Source organism: Branchiostoma floridae, chromosome 10 (genome assembly GCF_000003815.2).
Source record: "Branchiostoma floridae strain S238N-H82 chromosome 10, Bfl_VNyyK, whole genome shotgun sequence".
In the NCBI taxonomy this organism is placed as follows: Eukaryota; Metazoa; Chordata; class Leptocardii; order Amphioxiformes; family Branchiostomatidae; genus Branchiostoma; species Branchiostoma floridae.
In genome coordinates, this window is record NC_049988.1 from 15,600,369 (window position 1) to 15,618,798 (window position 18,430).

General features: G+C 43.7%; 1 protein-coding gene across 1 annotated transcript in view; it reads left to right on the forward strand.

The window, feature by feature from the left end:
* LOC118424958 overlaps positions 1–18,430 on the forward strand; it is a 49,519-nt gene that overhangs the window by 17,501 nt on the left and 13,588 nt on the right. Inside the window, exons 7-28 of the mRNA XM_035833766.1 lie at positions 427–699; positions 1,401–1,584; positions 2,061–2,296; positions 2,596–2,649; positions 3,729–4,118; positions 4,944–5,117; positions 6,526–6,797; positions 7,702–7,876; positions 8,071–8,147; positions 8,702–8,833; positions 9,348–9,462; positions 9,991–10,169; positions 10,622–10,864; positions 12,524–12,696; positions 13,249–13,520; positions 13,925–14,025; positions 14,589–14,819; positions 15,265–15,435; positions 16,011–16,177; positions 16,772–16,973; positions 17,509–17,705; positions 18,181–18,390. Coding sequence (XP_035689659.1) covers positions 427–699; positions 1,401–1,584; positions 2,061–2,296; positions 2,596–2,649; positions 3,729–4,118; positions 4,944–5,117; positions 6,526–6,797; positions 7,702–7,876; positions 8,071–8,147; positions 8,702–8,833; positions 9,348–9,462; positions 9,991–10,169; positions 10,622–10,864; positions 12,524–12,696; positions 13,249–13,520; positions 13,925–14,025; positions 14,589–14,819; positions 15,265–15,435; positions 16,011–16,177; positions 16,772–16,973; positions 17,509–17,705; positions 18,181–18,390 — 4,228 coding nt within the window. The remainder of the gene's footprint in view (positions 1–426; positions 700–1,400; positions 1,585–2,060; positions 2,297–2,595; positions 2,650–3,728; positions 4,119–4,943; positions 5,118–6,525; positions 6,798–7,701; positions 7,877–8,070; positions 8,148–8,701; positions 8,834–9,347; positions 9,463–9,990; positions 10,170–10,621; positions 10,865–12,523; positions 12,697–13,248; positions 13,521–13,924; positions 14,026–14,588; positions 14,820–15,264; positions 15,436–16,010; positions 16,178–16,771; positions 16,974–17,508; positions 17,706–18,180; positions 18,391–18,430) is intronic.

Genomic DNA, 18,430 nt, shown 5'->3' on the forward strand with positions numbered 1-18,430 from the left:
TACGGAGGGGTTCATTTTTTTAAAAATTCATCTTGGGACGGGTGATTATGTAAAGTCTTTTGCGTAGGTGTATTTTTGAACTGGTCTATTTTGCAATTTTACATGGATTGTGCTGGAAGAGTCCATTCTTGCATGGAGGGGGAATTTTTTTCAAGTTCATTTTTGGACTTTGACACTTTGGTGATTATGTCTTTTAGAGGGGACTGGTCTATTTTGCAATTTTACATGGGGTGTGCTGGAAGAGGTGTGCTGGATTGTTGCATGGGGAGGGAGATGGCTGAAATATGCTGTATTTGCTCTCAAGCAAATGTCAGCCTTTCTAGTTCTCTCGCTTATTCTTCCACCGAGTGGCAACCTGTCAAGGATCTTCATTGCTGTGACACACACCAAGTAAAAATAATTCACAAGTTCATTCACTTTTCTTAGAAACGGATCCTCCGACCTTTGTGAGGTGGTTGACGCCAGCCCTTAACAGCATCACCCTTCAGTGGGTCCCACCGCAAGCAGAAATCATCCAATACAACGTGACGTACCGACCAGCGGACGGGGGGTCGGTTGTGTACCTGAACCCTCCACCGGGGCCGCAGGATACCGGATGTTTGCTGGACGGGTTACTGGCAGACACGCTGTATCTGATACACGTTAGCGCTGTGAGCACGTACGATGAAAGCGAACAAGTTTTCATCAGTGCCTTCACTGGTAAGTGTTATAAAGTAAGCCATTGTTATAGAACAATGCTAAAATTTCTTCAAGAACTAAGGTGCACAAGGATAAAATTTCAAGGACCGATTCGTTGTTACACTTTTATTTAGGACTAGAATATGGGTTGAAATATTTCTAATAACCCTAGGGCCATACCAAGGATCGGTAAGTCAGTTTGAAAAAAATGCACACAAAAAACATAGACAGTGGGGAACAAACATAATTTATGCTAATTATGACTGTTTTCTTACGTTTTGAATGCTTTCTTGTCTTTTATATCATACCTTGATATTTCATCCTCAAGTGACATATATTTCGGACCGTGGTCTCAAACACAACCCAAAATAAAACTTTCGACCCCCCCCCCCCTAAAAAATAGAATTTTTGTTCAAACTTGAGTCATCGATGTGAATATAACATTGCTAATGTCAGTCCTCTCTTCTCAAAGAGAGGACTGACATTAGCGGGTGTCTGTGTGGCGCAACGGCTAGCTAGAGCGTTGGAATCAGAATCAGTACTAGTAGGTCCTGAGTTCGATACTCGCCATGCCCCTGCCCCCATGACAGTGGAGTGACGCCCACTGATATGAGCCTATCTGTCTAAAGGTGCCAAAAACACCTACGGATTTGGTGCTGCCATTGTGTCAACATCTGCACACTTGCCACTAAGACCCGTGATTTTTTTTCCTTCTCAAACAGGCGTGAATGTCGCTCAGGGCAAGACTGCGTTCCAAACAAGCACCCATCCGAACGGCGGGGCTCCCAGCAGGGCAGTAGACCAGAACACCGATCCTGACTTTCAAGCAGGTTCCTGTTCACACACACTGGAGGAGGATGATCCCAGCTGGTGGGTGGATCTTCGTCAGCCGCATATGATCAACAGGTACGTGTAGTTTAAGTTGCCCGTACATCTGTGCTGATGATTAGAAGTTTTGTAGCCCTTGGGCCACACATGCAAGTCACTACAGCAGGGGGCTGGTCCGCTGGTAGTGATGTGTGTTTAACTCCCATGCTCTTTCCCAAATGCCAGAGTGCTAAGTAGAGAAAGCAGCATGTGCCATTTTTATAGTCTTTGGTCAAGTGCCATAGAAATTTCAAGATTTCATTGAAAGATGTCGACATTTAGCACAACATTTTGGTACTTCTTTCAATAAATCTTGATATTTCTTTCATTTTCAACGAGGCGTGAAGACCCCCTCTGGGATCATTATAATCCGTTGTATAGCATAGAAGGTTTTCACAAAATATAGGATATGTAACTTTAAGCTTTAAACGCCCAAAAGCACTTGTCCAAATTGCTATGCTCAGTCAAATGATTATCTGCTCACTGTTCATTGCTTTGTCTTCAACATATTACAGAGTGGTCATCTTTAACCGCCAGGACTGTTGTCAGGAGCGACTCAACCCCTTCAATATCCACATCGGAGACTCTGACCAGGTCAGCACGAACCCCATGTGTGGCACTGATCATCAAATCAACGCCAGTGTGCCTTCCCTTGATATTCAATGTTCTGGGATGCCGGGTCGGTTTGTGGGCATTCGTCTTCCCGGACCCTCCCGAATACTGGCCTTGTGCGAAGTCTTTGTATTTGGAGGTAGGCCTTCGCTACATTCATAAGATATGGTTATAACTTACATATGTATGACAACATGTACATTTTGGTGGCTGCTGATACGAATGAAGATGTTGATGTAGATGCGTGGATGTCGATGTTTGAACAAAATGTTATAGTTAGGCTTTCTGCTAGGGCGTAAGTGATTTCTTCTTACGTCTGTTATCATTGTGATCTCCCACTCGCACTCTGACATGATGAGTATAGAAGTTTACGATGAGAAAATTCACTTATATGTTAATCATATGAACTTATTTACATGAACATAATACATCCTTTAGACCCTTTGCCAACAACAACAGTTCCTCCGTCTACAGCAAGTCCCTCGACATCTGGTAAGTAAAACTATATCATCACATGATGGAAAATCATTTCTGAAAACAATTTATATGTTAAAAATGTTTATCATTTCTGGATACTAGAATACCTAGTTCTGTCTACAAATAAATAGATCTATTCTAATACCGCAATTGAATCCAATGATCAATGTAGTTCTATATAGCTGCCTTAAATCAAGGAAGTTTACCCCCATGCTTTTTAAGATATGTACTGTATTCGCCGACTATACAAAATACTTTGATGAAAAGCCTACAGCTTATTCTCCAAGCAGAGGTTTCGGCCAGGGGATACTTGTGGCCGGGATTTCAGTGAAGAAATTCAGTCAAGCTAAGGGAAATCTCCAAGCAGATCCTACGGTGCCATAAGATAGTATCAAAGATGGCCAGTCAAACGGGAATTTTGATACTATACATTACGCACCGTGGATCTGGTTGGAGTTTAAGCTAAGGGTACAACCCGCCGTACGTGCAACCGCGTGGTGTCTACGTGCCAAAACATCAGCAATCCTTTGGGATCCCTGAGTGGTAAGTACCTCCTCCGTACGAAATCGTACGGAATCCAACGGATTTGGGAGCACGCAGACACGCCGTAGAACTCTATGTGCATGTCAAACTTTCTCTGACATCGGGCTGCGGATTCGCACCTTGTACGAGCCACTACGGGCGACGCGCGTGCCACGTACATCGAGTAAGGAAACCGTACGTTCGCATGCACATGTAAGTACGGTCTGTATACGGTAACGTGGCGATCTCACAGAGATTGTACATTGTAAGCACGTACAACTCACCACTTGCGCAACAAACGATGCACGCCACCGGCTCACGGCCAGGCGTGGCGTTTAGACCACAACCGTGCAAGTGACGTGCGTTGAGACTAACTCCCTCCCTGCTCTTGCCATTCCCTCTCCACGTTTACAGAAAAACGTGGCGGACGTGGCCTCCCGAAAAACATACGGACAGCACGCACGGCGGGTTGTGCCCTTAGCTTTAAGGGAGGCAACCGTAAGAACCCCGGTCACTGCTATTCCCCCCGACCGAAGCCTTCGCGACCGCTTGTAGAGTCTCTTTTCCAACAGATTGCCCAATAGCAGACTACGTTCATTTCAACGGATATTGCTACAAGAGCTTTACGGATCCGAAGACGCGTGACGAGGCCAAACAGACGTGTGCGGAAGACGGCGGGATTTTAGCCATGCCGAAGGACAATGCCACCAATGCTTTTCTCGCTAATCTAGCAGAAGTAGTATGGGGTCGCTGGTTAGGGCTGGCTGACACAAATGGTGATGCACAGTGGGTATTTGAGAACGGCCAACCCCTGACGTCATCTGACTACTTCAACTGGCTTCCCGGTGAACCGACACCAGATTACGGCCAGGGCGGCTGCGTCGGATTTTGGGAGGATGGATCCTCATGGGATGAGAAAGACTGCAGCGAGCTCAGGGGATTCATATGTCAGATAAATGAAGGTATGTGTCTAGACAATTCTTTCTAAGATCCTTACTGATGAACTACGATATGCGTATTTCCGGTTAAAACGATATCGTATTACGTATACGATATCGCATTCAGACGATGAATTTTCATACGGTATCGTTCTGGCATGTACATGCAGACGTCATAACCCTCGTTTCGTGATAAGATATACAAAAGAAAAAGAATGTAATGTACATGCCAGAACGATGCCGTATAAAAAATCGTCATTATTTCCATATCGTATACATACATGTAATTGCGATAATTTCAGGTACGTCTTATAACAATATCTTAGCAAAGTGAATTTGCTGCGTACAATGGAGTATAGCGAGACGATGTCGTATACGTACAGCGATATCGTTTTAAGCGGAAAATACGTATATCGTAGACCTTTTTTCGCTATTTTAAGGTACGTTTTTTTAGATACGATATTTTGACACGGAAATGATGCCATAACATAGCATCATTTCCGTGTCAAAATACATGTAGCGTATCTAAAAACGTACCTTAAAATAGCGTAAATACGTCTACAATATACGTAATTTTCAATCAGAACGATATCGTTTTAAGTATACGATGTCGCCTCGGAACAAAAATATCGCTATACTCCATTATACTCAGCAAAATGCACTTTACTAAGGTATCGTTATAAGACGTAATTTAAACTATCGTCATCGTATGAAAAAAGGTAACTTGAATAAAGGAAACACAACGTAAATGCATCTACGATGCTTCAATTATAGCACTATCTAGCCATTGTCGTCCCTTGCTTGTCCATATACGACTAACCGTTACTTACTGCATTTTTTTCCTGACAGGTACTAAGAAGTGGCGTGATGACCAGCGTTGCGGGCAGGGCTACCCTGCTGAAGACGGTAACCCTGCTGAATGCGACCCTGGCGGGATATACCCATGCTGCTCTCCGCAAAACTGGTGCGGCAACACTGCGGCCCACTGCAGCTGTTTTGGCTGTGTCGACTACAGAAACACAGGTACATTATTACTGGAACATACAAAAGATCGCTTTGTTATCAGAAAAGATTAAGACATTAAATGTACATGCCAGAACGATAACGTAGAAAAGTGAAATTTGCTGCGTAAAATGGAGTATAGCGATATTTTTGTTCCGAGACGATATCGTATACATAGAATGATATCGTTTTAACCGGAAAATACGTCCGTATATCGTGGACGTATTTGCGCTATGTTACGGTACGTTTTTAGATACGATATTTTGACACGGAAATGATGCCATATTGCGTCGGCATTCACAGGTGAACAAGTGAAGCGCGGAGTAAGCACGGAACACACAATCACCACGTGCGCAACGTACGTGGTGGGGGGGGGGCGAATCCGCAGCCCGATCGCAGAGAAAGTTCTGCATGTACTTAAAGTTCTACGGCGTGTCTGCGTGCTCCCAAATCCGTCGAGTTCGTACGGAGACGGTACTTACCACATACGGATACCCAAAGATTGCCCACGTAGACAGCACGTATTTGCACGTACGGCGGGTTGTGCCCCTAGCTTAACGCAACCGTGCAAGTGACGTGCGCTGAGACTAACTCCCTCCGTCCTTGCCATTCCATCTCTACGTTTTCAGAAAAACGTGGCGGACGTGGCCTCCCGAAAAACATACGGACAGCACGCACGGCGGGTTGTGCCCTTAGCTTTAAGGGAGGCAACCGTAAGAACTCCGGCCACTGCTATTCCCCACCGACCGAAGCCTTTGCGATCGCTTGTAGAGTCTCTTTTTTCAACAGATTGTCCAATAGCAGACTACGTTCATTTCAACGGATATTGCTACAAGAGCTTTACGGCTCCGAAGACGCGTGACGAGGCCAAACAGACGTGTGCGGAAGACGGCGGGATTTTAGCCATACCGAAGGACAGTGCAACCAATACTTTTCTCGCTAACCTAACAGAAGTAGTAAAGGGTCGCTGGTTTGGGCTAAGTGACGCAAACAGAGATGGGCAGTGGGTGTTTGATGATGGCCAAACCCTGACGTCATCTGACTATTCTAACTGGCGGCCCAATCAACCGGGACAAGCTGGTTGTGCCGGCTTTTATGGGAATGGATCCTCATGGAACGCAAAATCCTGCAGCAATACCAGGGGGTTCCTCTGTCAGATAGATGAAGGTATGCGTCCTGATCACCCTATCCCCGTCCCAATATGGTAACAGGGTTCAGTCCCATCCCAACATGGTTATGTCTAAGTCGGATTCGAAAATCAACAAATCAATTACGCCACGAAGCACCACAGATTAAACAGGGCCTGTGAATACATTGAAAGTTACAGAGCGTGCTTATATACATGAAAAGACGACAACTATTTCAAGAGGTGACAATTACCGTTTACGAGATGGACAATTTCTCATGAATTGTCCTCCTTTTTTCCCAGTTCCTTCTACAGTTTCATGGCTGACGCAGGACGTAGGCTGGGTCGTGGACTCTGCCGGGACTCCGTGGGTGTTCAACGGAGTAGTATACAACGCCGAGAAAGCATTTGATGGAGACTTCACCACCTATTGGAACCCTCATAGCCCCCAGCACTACAACAACTGGTACATCGTGCTGGATCTCGGACAGACCTACACTCTGGTCCGGGTCGCCGTGCTAAACTTTGCAGATGTAGAACACGACATAGAAGTCTTCAAACTACAGGCGTCTCAGGTTAGTTAGTTTGATTATTTAGTTCATTTAGTTGGTTAAATCACGTTACTTTAGTTCAGTTAGCTTAGTTAGTTTAGTTAGTTTAGATAATTTAGTTAGTTTAGGTACTTGTTTTTGTGTACAGTACGAATTTAAGAACAAGCTGCCTAATAATCCCTTGAGACTGAGTATGCAAGGTTTGATCCACTCACAATGGAAAGGCCTCCTTCTCTGGTCCATAAATGTGGCTGAGTCTTTGGCTTGCTAAAGGTGTGACTCCTCTAGGTGTCCTATCGGAGATGTACATTTCAGTGCCGTTCCCAGGGGAACAACATAGGGACCTGGGTTCAGTGATGGCGAGAGAGCCTTTGATAGAGACTTCACCACCTATTAGAACCCTTAAGACCCCCAGTAAGGCTTATGTCACATTTCCTAACCGGGGCCCAGCCGAGATGATTTAAGAAACGAAAAATTAAGATTTATACCTAGAAATATACACTACTCATGCCAATGAACCTTATTTTGAAATTTTGTGTATTTCTATGTCTTTTATATCATTCTCTTCCCTCTAGAAAGCTGCCCGGCCGGGCCCCGGTTAGGAAATGTGCCCTAAGCCTGATATAACAGCCATCACTGAACAGAGATGATAGGCGTTATAAACTTCCTGGCACGTTTGACCAATTGCTGACGTTAGTTATCCGCGAAATCACGTGTTGATAAGATCACGTGTCTGTAACTCTCGCGAGTTTACTTTCCGAAGTGATTGGCGACGGTGGTGACGTGAGTGGTCGCTGAAAATTTGATCCGTGTATACCTTTGTGTTGAAAGAAAGTTTAGCATTGTACTAATTGGGACTAGTGATTCAAACCTTGAACCTTTTAGAGCCAACATCCCTGACCACAAAGCCACCATATCCCCCATGTAGGTTGGAAGTCCGTTCGCCTGGGAAGACGTCGTAACTGTAACTAACGTGCTGGTAGCGACAACTCAGCGTCAGGAGTTCGGCGGTTTCCGGGGTACGGCGCGGTACTGGCGATTCGTGGTCACGAGAACTCCCAATGGCTATCAGCCAAGGCCCCGGGAAATACATCTAGCGAGGGGTGAGGGAGAACACCGATCGTTACCTCCATGTAAACATAGTTGTTGTAATTAGTCGGTTTGTTTGTTTGTTTTATCTATTTATTTCTTTATCAAGATTTACCCCACTAGTGGAATAAAACCTTTTGATATCATAGACAAAATCTCCGAATTTGAATGTTGGCTGCTAAAAGGGATTCCGCGTTTGTTTTTGTAGATACAACAACCGATCTGACTGTCGAGGACATTTTCGAACAACTCTACCGGGACACAGCACCAGAACCGCAGAGTCCTGTAAGTGTGTAGACCGATACAAAATAACAGAATGTCTCTAGCTGAAAGGTTTAGTGACCATAGGTATGTCTAAATCCATTAGAGATATGAAGTTGCCTGTCTTAGGCCTAGGTCCCAACCTGGGACCAGGCCAGGCAGCTTTCGGAAACGAAATATGTAATACAGAAAGGCACAAAAGCACACAGAAGTGTGAAAAAGTAGTCAAGAGCATTATTTGTGTGTATTCATTGGTAAACAGTTTCATTTTTTCGTTTCCAAAAACGTCCCGTTTCGGAAATGGGACGTAAGTCTGAGGCTCGGAGTGGTGTATGATGGGAAGGGGTGGTGCAACTTTGATGCGTTAATGATGACAAGGAATATTATAAGTATGTTGTTGAGGTTAGAAATATAGGGACGACAGCCGCAATAATGAATGATGAGTCTGTTTTAATTCAATTTAAGATGGTGGTTATGTATCGGATTTTGATGTGTTGACTCTGACATGGACTGTTTTCAGTGTGCTGTTGAGGCTTTGTTCTAGAGTCTATTTGTCATGATGACATTCGTTAACACAGTGGTGCATCCGAGCAATCGAAGAGGTGAACAGGCTGTCCACTCATCCAGGAAGTGCACAGGATCTGATGACGTTGGCAAACCTCACGCAGCAGCTGACGTACCGCTGCAAGACAACAGAACTGAATCTGGAGGTAATTTTAAAAGATAGTTAGATAATCCTACTAGGAAGCTATATTTTTTAAACTTACATACAGACACGTTGGATGGTCTTGTAATTACGTCAAAAATCAAAGTCAAAGTTCCTTCCCGCGCTTGATGGCACATAGGGCGGCGCCCATCTCCGTTTCAGTAGCCCTGTGCCACACAACTTTGTGCAATGGTCTTATACGAGTGACTGTGAATGAAGTCGTTCATAGCATCTTCTGGAACGTACTCATACGATAAACTGAACGTTAGACTAAAAAGCTTTTGATTAACCTTTTGCTACGGTACATACACTAAAGATAGCTCACTGATGTTTGAATATAAGATGATATTCCTTTGCAGTTCCCTTGCAAGGCAGTGAGTAACTTCGCAAGCGTATGATTTCTTGTTCGTCGGTTTGTAGTTGGCAGCATAACTCCAGAAGAGCAGACTGGAGCGCTAGCCTGGTAGAAGTTCAGTTTTGATTCCTCACGTTCGCATTTAACGCTACCTTTTCTTCAGAAATTGGGAGATTACACCACCTCGCTGGCCGTGAGTGCGGTGTTGTCCATGGCTGACAGACTGCTGAACTTTAACGGCACGGTCACCTTTAATGACATATACCAGGTGTCGGAATGTAAGTTACTTAATTAGAGTCTTTAAAAGACATTCTCATTGGTCCATATGGTGTGACTTTTCACTACATTAACTTAATGTCCTCACTCCACCCAGGTGAAATTATTACATGTAGTTATTGGTGATTGTATTGGCTTCAATATTGCAATTTCTACACGGTCACTAAAGTAAGATATTAAGCTCCTTATATGTACACGTGTATTAGCCTCAACCAGGATCCACACGTTACAGAAAAAATGGTAGAAATTGGCCAAATAGACGGATAACATGCCAGATAAATTAGCCTTCAAAAGTATGGTGTTAACTTATGTTTGGAACGGCTAACTCTTCTGGTATGTTATCTGTGTACTAGGTCAATTTCTAACGACTACGGCAGATACTTCTGAGCAAAGATTGGACTGATTAGTCACGCATGGACTCACACGGGCGACTGATTCCCAAGTCAAGGTCTCCATCGACATCCGAAGGGCAAACATCACTATTGGTAGTAGGTACAGTTATATAAGCATACCTCCATGTGTTCTTTCAGATTTGATCGACAGTATCGACTCCTTCTTCACCCTGAACTCCTTCGATCATGTCCACTTTATTGTTAACAAGACGCAAGCTGTCTACGACGAGCTGTACCTGACTCCCAGAGAGCGCTACGAGAAGGAACAGCAGCGGGAACAGCAGCTGGCCGACCTGAAGGGACGCGAAATGGTGGCTGTAAGAGTTTTTTTACTATTTTTTGTGACGCCTGAGGGGCGTGCTGTGTAGTGCTGCGACTGATCATGAGTTGCCGAATATAAAAAAAAATCTACGCAGGCATTCCTGGGAGCTGACCGACCTGGAGGAACTCGAAATGGCTGTAATGCTTCTTGGTGTTTTTGGTGATGCCCAAAGGGCGGAGCTGAAAGTATAGCACTACGATTGAGTTCCACTGGAAATTCGTTTTGGCAACCGCTTGCTGGACCGGTCTTTGCATACGGTAGGTTTTGTTTCGCAAATAAAATAAGGTATACAGAATTAGTGTGATTCTACGGTTGAAATACTTGTGCTTCATAGAAAGAAAACAGTAGGTTACAGATTTTTCAATAGATAAACCAGTTCAGAATCTAAGTTTGAATATCAAAGTCGGGTTTGCTTCGAAATTCTTCCCTCTTCTCTCTTGTTCACAGAGACGAGAGGCTACAAGGAGTAGTGTTGTCGCACTAGACAGGATAGCCACGGCTTTACTGAGTAAGGCAAACCTGAGCATGGTCGTGAGTATCGTGTCCTACAGCATCGGACTGCACGTGGGGCGGAGTACACCTGCCGAGCTAGGGAACCTCACGCTGAACGTCACCTGGGGGAGTCTGACGTTTCCTCCTGCGAGCTGTCTGTTTGGCGGTTTGGATTCAAACGAAACGGTTGACTTTAAGGTACATAATCATCATTTATGGTGCTCTGTATCTGCAGACTTTGGAAAGTCCTTCAGCTGCATTCAGTCTTTTTCCATCTTTCTCCACTGTTCTCTGCTTTGTTTTAAGCTCCTGTAGCTCTCTTGTGATTTTTCTTACCTTGATTCTTTCACTAGATTGGTAAATCAATATATATACTGACAATAAACTACTGAAATATGTATATATGGTGTTCTTACCTACGCAAACAATGGGTGCTATCTGCTAGCGTTCCTTTAACCTTTTAGCTGCCTTTCTTGGCGCAAGAAATTATAAAGCCTACGGGTGGGTCTCACTAAATACCGAAAACAACCGAAAACAACCGAAAACAACCGAAAACAACCGAAAACAACCGAAAACAACCGAAAACAACCGAAAACAACTTCACTAAATACCGAAAACAACCGAAAACAAATTTCACTAATTACCGAAAACAACCGAAAACAACTTTCACTAATTACCGAAAACAACTCGACACAACCATAAACAACAGAGAATCATTTCAGTGGGCTATTATTTAATAATTTTGACTTTATTTTGGACAGGAGTTAGGCTACGATGGATTTATTTGTTTGACGACCCCTGATATTAATACAATATTAGTAATAATAAAGTCAACGATCTCCTTTGCCTGTTCGAATATATTAATGTTCGCATTCAGATTCACGGACCCTGTACGTTATAGACGGGACTGCTTGGTCAACTCGCAAACTCATCAATGGATATCTATATTACTTGGCATCTATTGTGTAACTCCAAGCAGAGGTAACGGTAGGGGCGGGGTGTAGTATTGGCCACAACAAGAAATAGCAGTCACTGCTATCCCCCGACGAAATCTCTGCTTGGAAAATAGGTTTGCTTATTAATTACTGCTGGCAAATTCTGCTGCCTATTCAGCTAATGTGTGCTTCCTTTTTTTTCTAGCAACCAAAACAATCTAGTATATTTCTTGCTCAATTATAACGCATTTCTGCTGCCATAACAAATCGATTTAAATAGAAAAACCGCAAATGTGTATTACCACAGAGGCCCCAGATTAAACTAAATGATCAAAATAAGGATTTTACTTTACACCATAAAACAGCGTGTGATCGATGGAAAGGTGTTTTCACCGGCTACATCCCCTTTGCTGAAAGAATCCTTCCTTCAGAATCACTCCATTCTCTCCCTCGGCCGTGGATAAAATAATTCAAGGGATAGTAATCAGTAAATGAAGATAATATAGACATTGTTGTAGTTTACGAGTTGTTTTCCGGCTTTTTTTCGGGTTCCAACAGGTTGTTCATGATTGCTTTGACATTCTTTAGGTGGCTTCGAGTTGTTTTCGGTATTTGTCGAGTTGTTTTCGGTTGTTTTCGGTAAATTTCAAGTTGTTTTCGGTTGTTTTCGGTTGTTTTCGGTTGTTTTCGGTTGTTTCCGGTTGTTTTCGGTTGTTTTCGGTATTTAGTGAGACCGCTACGGGTGAGTACAGTACGTGTATATATACAATGGGATTAAAACTTGCATAATTGTACTACAAGAATAGATACGGAGATGAAAGTATCGAAAATTTAGATGCATATATACAGTATACATATCATTGTTATGTGACAATCTATAGTATGCTAACGCAGCATTTGTTGTATTATTGTTTTCCAACAGACAACTGAATTCATAGAGAACCCGTTCGTATGGGACGACACTGCGGATTCCGTGACATCTTCCGTCTTGGACCTGGACATCAACAAGAGTAACGGAACAGCCATTCGGGTATCTGGGATGTCGGAAGACTTTGTCTTCTACCTGCTCAATCCACCGCTCGACTCTTCTACCAGGTAAGGCGTTTTGTTTTGAAAAACTAAAACAACTACAACGACTAACGGAGAGGAATAGCACATTTGAATAGTCTTCCGCCACGTCTACGTCTGCAACACCTAGTACCACAAGCACAATCCTTGTCACATCGAAAGAAAATGCCACCGTATCGCAGACCACGGGGCATCCTTCCACTGGCACAACATACGACAGGTCGACCACAAGCAGCCAAGGAACTTCAGTCCAAACGACACCAACTGTAGATTGTGCATGGACAAATCAAAGAAGCATCTCACAAAGAGTCTTTTTGGATATTTCATAATCTTTGTACAAGCTTTGGAGGACTTGCTTTTGTTTTGCAAGTGGTCATGACCAATTACCGTACTTGTAAACAAACCTGTCCTTGGTACTGAACACTTCACGGCTTGCGTTCTGCATATGTTCACGTGCTGTTCCGTTTTCACTCAGTTGACAGAAACGACGTTTTTTTTTAAGTTGTGCACGACCACGCTCGAATTATTCGGGTTAAGGATCTAGAAACATAATTCTAACATGCCGCTATCTTTTCGTAGGTCAACGTTTGAATACATTCCCATCAACAACAGTACGATAAACAACCATCCCGTGAACGTCACCGATTGGAGAAGCGGTTTGTTGATCAGTGTCATCCCCTCTACACCAGGAGATGTCTACCATGTCTACGTAGGGCTGGACTACAAACCTAACTCCACTCACTACATTGTAAAACAGACGTTCCCTGCGTCAGGTTTTGCTGATGACACGTATTCGGTTCTCGTAGTAGACATTCCCGACACTGGGGTCTACAATATTGGCGTGGAGAAAGGTGAGTGATTTATATTAACTTTAACTTTACTTTCTGTACTTTCTTTTTGTGTGCAAATAAATCAAATCAAATCAAATGTTCTGATATCAGTTGATGCAGTCCAAGGGTCGGCTACATATAACTCTTACTATATGTTAAGAGTGCCAAAAATTCTTTGGTACCACAGTTTAGCGTCCTATGCGTTAGTAAGGTCATAAACGTAATGTCTGTTTGCAAAATCCTTCCGATATTGGGAAATCCCACAGGGACATCCACATATCAACAAAATGCATTTCCCATGATGTGATGTCCTACATCCCCCAGCATGCATCGGTTTCCGTGAAAAGTACACTTTATAGTTCTCAGTGCAAAGTGAAGCGCTAACAGCAAGCCATTGGTTTTCTTGTTGTTTTTTCTTCTTTCAGACGACAAGACAGAAAACGGTACTTACACCTTTGGAACCATCGTGCTAGGCTGTCGCTGGTGGGACGAGAAGGAAGAGGCGTGGTCATCGGAAGGCTGTCAGGTATGAGTACATGTTAAGATCATTTAGCCTTGGACATAACGTTACGTATGTGTCTGTTTGAACTATTTTGTTGTGTATCAATTGTGTTATTGTTTTGATGCGCACCTATCAAAGTGTTATTGACTCCCTTTCCATCCTGTCTAATGAGAAAGTCAAAGAAAAAGACTAAACACCAAAAGTTAGCGTATTACTCCCCAGACAGGTAAGAAAGTTTTCTTCCTTTATTCTTCAGACTCGTATTTGATTTTTGTAAGGGCTCAATGAATAATAGAATTTACATGCAAGCTGTACATTCTCATGGAGATCTAAAGAAACAAACAAACAAACAAACAAATTTCTACTTTGCTGGTAGTTTATGTGCACAAGAAAAGAGATGAATGTCCCATCATCATCATCATCAGCAGCAGCAGCAGCATAAGAATGTCCCATAGAAATGCAAGAACTCAAACCCGTAGACCTCTCAATCTCATTTGGACTTAACCATTTAGCTGTCGATGCCATTTATATGTATATATTAGGCACATTGTATAAACAAAGTATTAACATAACCTTGGTGCTTTCAGGTTGGCCAAAACAGTGACATCAACGTGACCGAGTGTCTGTGTAACCACCTGACCGCCTTCGGCGCAGACTTCGTCACCCCGCCCAACACTATCGACTTCAGCACGGTGTTCGCAAAGTTTGCCAACCTCTCGGACAACGCCGTCGTCTTTTCCACTGTCATCGTCATCATCTGTCTGTATTTCATCGCGCTGCCGTTTCTACGGAGACAGGACAAAAAGGACCTCATCAAAGTGGGGAATATGACATTTGTGCCTCTAGGACTTAAGCTTGTTGTAGACAGTAAAATGTTACAAAAATGTATTGCGTTTTCGTGCATTCGTTATACCAACGGTCCATGGCAGTCAAACAAAGATTTAATCACACACATACGAAGAAACAAAGCAGCTCGTTCTTTGCTCCTCTTGTCAATAAAAGTGTTCAGTATGTGTAATATCAACATCATTACTAACATTGTCATCATTATTAATAAATGTCCATCGCTATCTCCGTACACAGTTTCCAACTTCTTAGTTCATTGACTTTTAGTGGTCTGGTGACCTTGCTTTGAACAATCTCGTTAAAAAGATATTACTACCATAAAAAGGAATCATCTTAGTCTCATATTCCACACATATAGTGAACATGATTGACTGAAGATCCTTACAAAGTTGTTGTATTCTCAATTTTAATTTCCAGTGGCAGATGCGGATGCTGCCAGATAACGGCATCCTGAACGACTATTATTACCACATCGCCGTGTTCACGGGCAACCTGGGCGGGGCAAGCACTACCTCACGTGTGGCGTTCAATCTCATGGCAGAGACTGAGGAAACAGGCGTGCGGATATTTGACTTCAATCGCTATAAGGTAAAGGGTTCTTCCTGTGCAGTTTAAAGGCAGACAGCTCTGTTCACAAAGGTGTCTAGTGCTCAGTATCAATGGCAGACGTATTCACACATGTAAGAAACCTTCAGTAACATGGCAAGGACGGTTTTTTTACAACTAACTGTGAGAGATGTGTTCAGTACCAAGAGCAGGTCTGTTCACAAGTGTGGACACATTCAGTACCAAGGACAGGTATAGTCACACGTGTAGAAACATTCAGTAACAAGGACAGGTCTATTCAAAAGTGTGCCAGAAAAATCAACACCAAGGACAGTTTAGGCCTGCTTCCATGCCAAAGTTGCTCCGAGAGAGAATATGTGCGTAAAGTAACGAGAATATTTCTGTCCTTTGATTTTAATGCTTCTGGTATTGTCGGATTCTCCAAGCACATTTTAGGGTGAAAGATCGTAATATTTTCTAACCGGCTGTGTGGAATATCTGAGTTATCCCATGGTCAAACTGTTGAGAAACATTACGATTTTTTACCCCAACATCTGCTTGGGAATTAATACCTTTGTACAAAACCCATTGACACTACAATTGCTGTCCAATCACAGGGTAAAATCTTCCAACGAGGCAGCGTTGACAACTTCATCATGTCGACGGAGAAGTGTCTCGGGCCGCTGCAGTTCCTCCGGCTCTGGCACGACAACAGCGGCAAGGGCGCCGGCAAGTCCTGGTACATCGAGAAAGTCGTCATTCAAGATCTTCAGACGGATGAAAAGTACGGTTCTAGCACCATTTACAATGAATCTCGGCGTACAGTTCCTGGTTGCACTAAGTGCTTTTCTCACTTAACCCCTCTGTAAATAGGTACATTCGTTTGGGGAGGTAATAAAGATATGTACGTTAACGTTTTGAAAGCGTGACTGTGCAAGTTTGGAACCCATCCCTCCCCTTCCATCATCATCATTGGTCGACGTGCATAGACTTATTATACCACCCCATACGGGTTGACCTATACCATTTCTTTAGCTGATTAAACGATGGGGATGTGCCAGGTTTCCCGTCTGGATGAATAATGTAAATCATCACCGTATAGTTGATACGAGACGGAAGTTCGCCAGCCCTCCATCCGGGTGATTTGCAGTGAATAACCAGCTCCAATCAAAATGGTTTCCAGTACAATGTTACCTTACCGTTAACGGGACATTTACCTTTTCTTAATGCTTCCGATTTCTATAAACTGTATATACTTTGTCTGACCCTTGCCCCTTCCGTCTTGACCTCAATGAAAAACGGATTGCATGCCGATTTGAGCTAGCTTTCATGAATAGACTAAAGTTCAAACATCACTAAGAGCTTTTCCGTGTTCCAGGTGGTTTTTCATCTTCAACAAATGGCTGGCTGTTGAGAAGGATGACGGACTGGTGGACCGCATCGCTCCCACGGCGGGGAAGGAGGAACTGACGTCATTCCTGTACCTATTCTTCACTTCCGCTCGGCAGAACCTGTCTGACGGGCACCTGTGGCTGTCCGTGTTCTCTAGGCCGACTAGGAGCCACTTCACACGGGTTCAGGTCAGTTTTGACAGCAGTTTGTCAAAGTGGTTGATGTACTAGACAGGGACTAGCATCCACAGCAGGCTCTCTGGGCCTTGCATTTTTTTCGTCTTTTTTTTTGCTCATAATGTACTTTTGTTTTGCTGGCCATTTCATTTTGTACGGACGGGGGTACAAATGACCCAGCACAAAAAGAAATGGCCAGGAAAAGTGTATTATGAGCCAAAAAAGACCGAAAAAGGCCCAGAGAGCCTGGTATGGAGGCTAGAGGGGCACTGATTTGAATGGTGGATTGTTGACGGGTATTTTCAATTTAACTACTTCAACTTGATCAAGTTAAAGTTTAGAAATGTAGGTCTTGGCTGTATACTATTTTTACTAGAAAGTATTCATTGCTCTCAATGATTCATCTGTTCATTTTGTCCGTACGCCTGTGAAATCAAGAAGACAAAGAGTACATTTCATCACTTATGCTATCAAGCTCTGAGTGGTATATTCGCCGCACTATTCTCTTCTCATAACTCATATCTTTCCTACTCCATTTCTCAAACAGCGCTGGTCCTGCTGCGTGTCCATCCTCTTCACGACCATGATCGCGAACGCCATGTGGTACCGGACAGACGACAACGTCGGCACCACCACGTCCCTCCGCCTGGGGCCGTTCGAGTTCACGCTGCACCAGCTGTACGTCAGTGTCATGAGCACGCTCACTGTCGTGCCGGTCAACGTGCTTCTGGTGCAGATCTTCAGGTGAGTAAAGATGCTGGACATTTTGCTCCTTTTATCAATTTGTTAGCTTCGTATCCGTCCACATCAATTATTGGGGTCGTGTGGCTTGACTGCAGAGCGGTTGATCCAGAATCCACAGGTCCTAGGTTCAAATCCTGTCTGCTATCATCTTGTGACCTCGGGAAAAGCGCTTTATACGACATTACTCACTCCACCCAGTTGTACAAAACTCTAACTTCTGCTGGGGAGCTAAATGGTGGAGAAAGAAAAGGATTGAGCTCAATCTTAAAAAAATACCGTTCAATACCGACACAGTATTCAAACCTGTCCTTTGCCTTGTTACACTCATCCACATGCAAAACATCATTAAGATCTATCCACGACGGCTTGAGTATGTTGTCCACAAACACACATACATACAAACAGCACCAAAATCCGAACCATCTTGGAAAAGTGACCATGTGACCAAAGGTGATTTTCCTGTCTCTGTACCCAGAACTACTCGTCCCAAAGATAAAGAAGAGAGAGACAAACAACTGGACCGAGCAGAGCGCAGGTCCCGGAAGCGGATGTTGCCCCACTGGTTCGTGTACGTGGGCTGGGTGCTGGTGTTTCTGGTGGTGGCAGCCTCTGCCTTCTTCACCGTGCTGTACAGTATGGAGTGGGGCGCTGTGAAAGCCAACAAGTGGTTCTCCACCTTCATGCTGTCTTTCTTCCAGTCCACCTTTATAATAGAACCGATGAAG